The 8,095-nt window shown below is 36.3% G+C and overlaps 2 protein-coding genes across 3 annotated transcripts; both read left to right on the plus strand.

Annotated features, from left to right (window-relative positions):
• The first annotated feature begins 1,375 nt into the window (after positions 1 to 1,375).
• Positions 1,376 to 3,885, plus strand: LOC142623340 (rhomboid-like protein 14, mitochondrial). Of its 2 annotated transcripts, none has more exons than XM_075796736.1 (2): positions 1,376 to 1,723; positions 2,842 to 3,885. In XM_075796736.1, the coding sequence occupies exons 1-2, from the start codon at positions 1,526 to 1,528 to the stop codon at positions 3,634 to 3,636; spliced, it is 993 nt and encodes a 330-aa protein (XP_075652851.1). In that variant the 5' UTR covers positions 1,376 to 1,525; the 3' UTR covers positions 3,637 to 3,885. The 2 variants fall into 2 exon arrangements, with proteins under 2 accessions (XP_075652851.1, XP_075652852.1); XM_075796737.1 differs by having other exon boundaries at positions 1,427 to 1,723; positions 2,873 to 3,885.
• Positions 3,886 to 5,362: 1,477 nt separating this feature from the next.
• On the plus strand, positions 5,363 to 7,786 carry LOC142623181 (large ribosomal subunit protein uL18c). Its single transcript, XM_075796580.1, has 3 exons — positions 5,363 to 5,740; positions 7,042 to 7,203; positions 7,422 to 7,786. Exons 1-3 carry the CDS (start codon positions 5,537 to 5,539, stop codon positions 7,569 to 7,571), a joined length of 516 nt encoding a protein of 171 aa, XP_075652695.1. The 5' UTR covers positions 5,363 to 5,536; the 3' UTR covers positions 7,572 to 7,786.
• Positions 7,787 to 8,095: the final 309 nt, after the last annotated feature.

Consider the following 8,095-nt stretch of genomic DNA (forward strand, 5'->3'; position numbering starts at 1 on the left):
ATACAAAAATCACAGTTATTTCTTCCACCTATATTAACTGCATGATCAAACTAACTTTCTTAGATCTCTCATTGGGCACTTAATAGCATATAGCACACGCATTTCATCTCTCTCTCTCTCTCTCTCTCTCTCTCTCTCTCTCTCTCTCTCTCTCTCTCTCTATATATATATATATGTGTGTGTGTGTGTGTGTGTGTGTGCGCGCGCGCGCGTGTCTATATATATATATACATATGATATGATGAGGTCTATATAGCTAATTTTTTAAGGGTATGTTGATGGAGTTAATAGTGAACATTTAAAGACATATTGTGAACATTGATGGGCATATTGGAGGAATTAATAGTGAACCTACCTCATTAAGAATTAAAAAAATACCTCAACTTATCACACTCCATTGCCTTCCTTAATGTTGGCCACTTGGCACATTATATATTCAAATTTCTAAATTTTAAAAAAACTAATTGTAATTTTATCCTACAATATAAGGTTAATAGCATTTTCATTCCTATAATTTTAAAAACTTTTTTATGTGCCCAAAGATGTTGAATCTACCTTTTATTTAAATAAATATATAAATAAAATAATTAGAAATAGAATGTAACTATTAAATTCTTCTATCAACTTCAATTTATATTGTTTTTCAAAAAAAATAAATAAGCAAATAAAAATTCAATTTATGTCTCCAATTTTTTTTTTTAATAGTTTTATTTGAAAAAAAAAAAACTTCAATTTTTTAACATTATATTTCTCAAAAAATATAAACATAATAAAAGAAAATTGCAATATAAGTTATAACTAGGGGTGGTGTAGGTTGGATTAAGGAGTTTTCAATCCAAGCCACCATGTTTGGGTCATGATAGGGTTAAAAAAACCCAACCAACCCATCACAAGAATCCAACACACATGGATTGGGTTAGACAAATAACAATAGATTTATAATTTTATTTGTGTTGATATGATGTATTAATCAAACTTGAGAACAACATCAAACCAATACAAATAACTGCAAATTTATAACCTTATAAACCTAAGCATAATACCCAACTAACAACACAAACTATTTTATCCTATAACAAAAAAAAAAAAAAAAACTATTTTATAAATGCATTACTAGATTAAATGAATTTGTAAATCTGTTAACCTGTACCCGATCTAATAAGCCATTGTAAAAGAAAAATTTGACAACTTAACCCAATTCAATTAATTCCTAAAAAACCGACCTAACCTGTGGGTCGGATTGGGTTGGTTTTGGCCTTTTGGGAGAGGTGGGTTGACTGGAAAAAATAAAAGAAAAGACTAGGTAGTAGAAGGGGTAGAGTCGTTGGTTACTCGTCATTTACAAAAAGGAAACGTCTGGAATTATCTCCACTGTTACTCTCTAATCTTTATATATGCTTTTCTTGGCAGCCAAGGTTTTTCGTTTGTATAACATAAGAATCTACATCTTCACCAACTTCGGAGAGAAAGAGAAAGAGAAAGAGAGGGAGAGAGTACATTTAGCGTATAGTATATACAACTAAAAATGGAGAGAGGAAGAGGGAGAATGTTGCCGTTGCTGGCGATTCACGCGGCGAGCGAGTTTTACAGGCTTGAGAGGAAGCCACCAGTCACGGCTGCACTTCTCGCTGCCAATACTCTGATTTATTTGAGACCCAGATTTCTCCATTCTATTCTCCCTTCCATTGATCAAGTCTGGTTCAATCCCCATCTCATCCTCAGGGTATGTATCTCTGCTCTACTCTCATCAACAACCTTTCATCGTCTTTTAATAACTATCTATTTTGTATCTTAACGTTGAATTCAGTGGGATTTAGCTTCTGGGTATTCTTAAAAACTTGGCTTTTAAGGTAGACAAAACTTACAAATGTTTCAATTGGTGAATATGTCAAAGCAACATCAAATTCTTCATTAGATTAGATATATATAATAAAAGAAAAAGAGAAAACCAAGGAAGATGTTCTGTTTTTGTTGATTGAATCTTACTTTTACATTTATTTGTGGACTGGGTTCTTCATCTCCTGCTGTATAGTTGGACAGTGAACCATTTGCACATGATATTTACAAATTGGTGAATGGTTAGACCTTCTAGGACAGAAAAGGGCTATGCTATTGATGGACCCCCTCATAGTGACTTTGAGTGTTCGAATCAATAGGTCACTCCCTATTTCACAACCTAAAAAAAGGCTTTCAGTAGCGCCCTTAGAATTTAAGCCTTTTGAAGCGCCAATAGTTGTTGCTGTGGGTAGAGCTTTCGTTCTTATTGCTCCGGGTTTCGATCTATATGACCTCCGGGCGGTACAAAGTACACTTCTTCCATTGAGGCACCTAGTAACCTTGGATCCGAGTAGACCTTTGATTTTATTGAAGCTCTGCCTCTGTAAAGAATTTTTGGGCATACAACCCAATGATTTTATTAATTTATTGATGCTCTGGTTACGTTTGTTTCTTTGTTACCAAAGATTTTATTAACTAAATACAAAACTACCAAACCTGACATGGATTTTGAGCTTATATTTACAATTTTGGCATTGATGTACTTATCAACAAAAAAAAAAAAAATGGTATCAATGTAGTATTTATATTGTCTTGGTTGGGCTTCCTCTTGCGTCTTCATGGTCTGTCCACTCAGGTTATAGCAGGCAGATTATGATGAATTTTGTAGTTTTTAATTTTTATTTTGTCTTTTGTCTTTTATAAGATGTATTGGAGATGATTCATTCCCTTTCAGACTAGACTACTAGTGAGTAGTGGCTTTACCAGAGAACTTTATTCTGATGGTTGCAAATTTGCATGACCTTTTTTTTTTTACTCGTGTAAAATTAAATTTTGCTATTACAGAACAGGGACCTGAAGCGATTTTTCTTGTCAGCATTCTACCATCTGGGCGACTCTCATCTGGTCTATAACATGATATCACTCTTATGGAAGGGGATTCAATTGGAAACTTCAATGGGAAGTGCTGAGTTTGCCTCTATGGTTGCTGCTCTTCTTACTATGTCCCAGGGAATCACACTTATACTAGCAAAATCCCTTCTCTTGTTCTTTGACTATGAGAAGGCATACTACTCTCAGTATGCTGTTGGATTTTCTGGTGTTCTCTTTGCCATGAAAGTTGTTCTCAATTCTCAGTCAGAAGACTATACTTATGTGCATGGACTAGTAGTGCCAGCGAGATATTCTGCATGGGCAGAGTTGATTCTCATCCAAATGTTTGTACCTGGTGTCTCATTCCTCGGTCACCTAGGTGGAATACTTGCTGGGATTCTCTATCTGCGTTTGAAAGGTGGATATTCAGGTTCAGACCCATTGACTGTACTCTTTAAAGGTCTAGCTGGTGCATTGAGCTGGCCTGTGAGGCTTATAAGGAACTTCTTTGGGTCCCAGCAGCGGAGGATTTCTGGTAGAGGAACTGTTGGTAGGAATGGTGCTGACACAGGAAGGACTCCATCTGATGTGTGGAGATGCCAAGAATGCACATTTGATAATTCTGGTTGGTTAAGTGTTTGTGAGATGTGTGGGACAAATCGAAGTGGCAACGGAAATGGATTTTCTTCCCGTCAATCATTACATCATTCCCGTGACCTTTCTTTAGAAGAAGTACGGCGTAGGAGGATTGACAGATTTGGGAGATGATCATGATTCAAGAAAGCCCGTGCTTATAAACCTCAGGAAGACAGTAGATTCATTTGAACTTAAGAAGGCAGATATCAATGGGAAGACATGACTTCTATTTTGATGCTGCTTTCTCTGGCCCTATTGTATTGTTTTCTATATAGGCTGAAGATTGTTACTTTGTGACAGTCTTAGTTGTAAATCCGGGCGCCTCTTTTCTGTTGGGTTACCTCTTATCTAGTTATTTTCTTGTGTTGTTTATGATTAAAATTGGTGTGTGCCAGTGGAGGTGGGAGATAGAAATTGCTTTTGGAAATGCATATATGATAGAAATCTAGAATGAAGCCAAATAATTAGGTATGATGGCATTTTTGGGTGAACTCTAGTGTGCATTACCTACAACTACAACCAGGTCTTCATAAATCCTGATAAAACGATGAAGCCAAACTAATAACAATAACAATGATGTATTGATGTAAACTATTTTATGGACTCCTATCTTTTGATGAATGGCCCCATCTAAGGGGAGGTGATTGATGACTCTTATCTAGATGATAGGTGTCATCTTTATTTGGATTGCCCAAACAAAAATCCATTCATGAAAAGTTATTGAATAATGAAAATAAGACCTCAATTTGATATAGGTTGAGGTCATTTTTCTGCTTGATCTCAATCTGATATTGGTTGAATTTCCTTTTCAGCTTTTAGTGGGATGACGGTTCTTCCTAACAACGTGCCTTCTTCTACGGGCTATTAGTGGCTTTTGGGTGGAAAACGTAATGTTCACTTGTTCAGTTTTGAAATATTAAAACTATAATGTTAATCTAGTGTTATTTTAAGAGTAGGTTCGAATATTAAAAAAATGATAATATATGAGGGTAATAAAATTTGCATTAACGTGAATTTCAATTAAGGTAAGGGTTTTTTTTGGTTATCGAACAAAGGCGGACAAGTGTTCAAATCCTGTCTATATAAAAAAGAAACTAATTTGTTCATTTGTGGATAGGTGGAATTTGTGGGATGCAATAGAACTGCAACAAGGATTTCTACTTTAACTGAACTATGATAAATTTCTTGACTGACTTAATTACAAGCTAAAGAAGAAGATTTAAGACCAACCACAACCACAACCACCTGGAGGGGAGTGACCAAGGAGGCTTCAATGGTTAATTTAGAAAACTAGTGATGGAAAATGGAAGAGCTATGGTGCATAGAGTTTGTTAGACTTACCTGTTCCTTTGAGTGGGGAGGTATTTATAAAGTATATGAAGAGGTTTTTGACGAGAAATTCATTTAAGAGATCTACCAGCAGATCGCACTGTCAGCTTCGGTAAGGGAATATGTGTTAAGGTATCAGCTTTATTAACTTGTAAATTAAATAGTAGACATGCCAGCTAGTTGTCCCCTCAAGTTGGTTGAAGGGATGAGTGTGAGAACAATAACTTTAAGATAAGACAAGTCTAGCAATAAATGCAATTGTTAGAATTTGTCCACTGTTTGGCTATGACACTCACATAATTTGTATTCATTTTTAGAATTTGGGATTGGATTAACCCCCTAAATCATTGTGGTGTAGTGTAGGTAGTTTTTATGGTGACAAATAATCAATGATTCAATATGGTGCTGATCTCATTAGTTTGAAATTCAATGGAATCAATTAGAAAAAAATTCTTAAAAAAATAAAAGAAAAGAAAAACTCAAAAAAAAAAAAAAATTGCATTAACAATCGAGAAACAAGATGACATACATAATCCATTAAAAAGAAAGAGTTTGAAAAGAAAAAACACACGCGCGCCCCTCCGACACACGCTATCCATCCTATAGCTAGAAGGGATAAGGTTTTGCAAAGAGCAAAGTAGGAGGAGGTTGGGTTTAAGAGTTAAGACTGAAGATTGAAAGAGAGAGTGAGAGAAAGGAAAGAATGTTAACTTCCATTTCATTCCTTCAGAGTGCGAGTGCGAGTGCATTGGCATCTTCGCAACAACTATGGATGGGGCCTAAGTTACTGACCGCTGCTGCTTCTTCTTCTTCTACCCAAAGGGTATCTCCATCTCTTGTTATTCAAGCTAAAGCCAAAACCAGAAGAGAAGACAGGACCGCTCGCCATATTCGCATTAGAAAGAAGGTACCTACCCTTTTCTTTTCATCTTATTATTCTCTTCGCTTTGAACCACAACTGCTTAAAAATTTGTGTTCAATTTTATTGCATTGGGGGTTGCAATTTCTATACGCCTTAGCAATGCATACGTTATGTTTGCGAAATTGCCCCAATGAAATGACTGACTGAATGAAGCCTTCAACTCAGCTTCATCTTCTTTTGAAACGGAGTAGATAAGCTATTTAATTGAGTTGATTGGCAGAGCAAGATCCGTGTTTTTGACAACACAGCTATGCCTATAAATAAGCCTTACTTTTCACAATGCTAATTCTGTAATTCTCATCTTAGTGCTTCCGTTTAGCTGTACAATGCTGCTTTCTTTGCTTCGTGGGTTCCCCTCCTTTTCTTCTTTCCTTTTGTTTCATGGGCCTCTCTTGGCTCCTTTCTTTTAATACCCAAAAAAAAAAAACTTTTTATATTCTTATTTTTAGATATGAAGAGTCTTGATGGGTTGAAGTTGATGCTTTTATTTATTTTTGATAATTCGATAGTTGGGGATGGGGATTTGTGTAGAAGTGCCAACTAGTTGAGTTATAAAGCTAGTGGCTTTGAAGTTGATGCTAAGCTTTTTAAGCTTGCATTCAACAAGAATTCAGGTTTTCATCGCCGTTGGTGAATTTACGCTCCATGCAGTAGTTATATGAGGTGTACCTGTGGATGGAATTGGTGTGAAGGTCTTTGAAGAGAGGAGGGCAAGGTATTGTCTAGATGGAAGCTGATAATCTTTTGGGAGTGAGTGAAGTAGCGAAGACTTTCTGGAATCCTGCCCGTTTATAGTTGAATACTACTAGCAACAATAATGGGGTGTTAGCAGGCAACTTCATCAAATGGAGAAATTTCTTTGTGACTGTGTTTGCTATCCATTTCAAGAGGCAATAAAGCTGATAATTCTATGAATTATATTTGGAAAAATGGGATGGAGCAGAATTCAGGAACTGGAAACTGAGGAATATATGATTTGACATATATTAGTCTCTATAACTGTTCCTAACCTAAAACTATGAAGAAGCTTGCTTACCTTCCACATTAATAACCTTTCCTCAGAAAATGAATGTTTGCAAGTGTTTTTCTCTCTGAATTAATAAAATGTTCTATAATGATTACAAACTGAGTCAGTACTTGGACATATTTCTGTTCTCTTTTCAAATAATTTTTTGAATTTTCCCTGGGAGGATGGGAGCATGAACTGGTCATTCTGAAATTTGCTATTGTTGATCATTTGGTGATACCGGGCATTTCTATTTTGCCATCAATGTTCTGTTTTTCAGGTTGAAGGGACAACGGAACGGCCAAGGTTGTGTGTCTTCCGCTCCAACAAGCATCTTTATGTCCAGGTGATTGATGACACCAAGATGCACACGCTTGCTTCGGCTTCAACAATGCAGAAACCCATCTCCGAGGAGTTCGACTATAGCGCTGGACCCACTATTGTAAGTTCCCAAATATCCATTTATGGATTATTTGAACCCATGTACTTGCTACCTAAGCAAAGTTTCATTTCTAACGTCTGCCTATATATATTTGAGTGCCTTGATTAGTAAATTAGCCATCCTTATCCCTTTTCTAGACCCCGTTTTAAGTTAATTTCTTGTTTGAATTCTTGTTTTTAAAGAAAAAATCCTCATCCCTGCAAGTTTTTTTCCATCAGGATGTGGCAAAGAAGGTGGGTGAAGTCATTGCAAAGTCCTGTTTGGAGAAAGGAATCACAAAAGTGGCCTTTGACCGAGGTGGATACCCATATCATGGACGTGTTGAAGCCCTTGCTAATGCAGCTCGGGAAAATGGGCTTCAGTTCTGAGATTTCAGTAATAGTCCTTTCTTTGAAAATATTTTCTTTCTCTTGTGGAATCTTGTAATGGAAGAACGCATCAGCCTGTGTGTGTGTGATTTGTTTTTCTTGGAAAGGCTTTTGTTTGTATTTCTGCGCATGACTAAGTTGGCAGCTGACTCTAGACAAGCCCATATTTTTGGAATGATGGCTTTGAAGGCAAATGCTGAAGTTGTGTGTTTGCATGATGCTGTTTCATATGTATCCATTTTAATAGGGTGATTATACTACTGAGACATAGATAGCAGGAGCATTGGGGGGGGGGGGGGGGGGTGTTTAAAATGAGGCAAAGATGATTGCTAGAGCCAGGGCATAAAGAGATGTTGAAGAAAGAAGTAGAAAATAAGATTTCAAAATGGCAAGTTTTACATGCTTGTAGTTTATAAACAGTAGAGGGACTGAACAACAAACATTGGTTTTAAATAGAACAAGGCTACAAGAATCTTAATTGTTTACCAAGAGTTGCATGATCTGTCCACTCTGATTTGCAGGTG

This window comes from Castanea sativa, chromosome 2 (assembly GCF_040712315.1).
Source record: "Castanea sativa cultivar Marrone di Chiusa Pesio chromosome 2, ASM4071231v1".
Classification (NCBI taxonomy): domain Eukaryota; kingdom Viridiplantae; phylum Streptophyta; class Magnoliopsida; order Fagales; family Fagaceae; genus Castanea; species Castanea sativa.

Coding starts and splice junctions, on each gene's coding strand:
- LOC142623181 (XM_075796580.1), top strand. CDS start 5,537: ATGTTAACTTCCATTTCATTCCTTCAGAGTGCGAGTGCGAGTGCATTG. Junction 5,741..7,041: donor ATATTCGCATTAGAAAGAAG/GTACCTACCCTT, acceptor TCTGTTTTTCAG/GTTGAAGGGACAACGGAACG. Junction 7,204..7,421: donor ATAGCGCTGGACCCACTATT/GTAAGTTCCCAA, acceptor TTTTTCCATCAG/GATGTGGCAAAGAAGGTGGG.
- LOC142623340 (XM_075796736.1), top strand. CDS start 1,526: ATGGAGAGAGGAAGAGGGAGAATGTTGCCGTTGCTGGCGATTCACGCG. Junction 1,724..2,841: donor ATCCCCATCTCATCCTCAGG/GTATGTATCTCT, acceptor TTGCTATTACAG/AACAGGGACCTGAAGCGATT.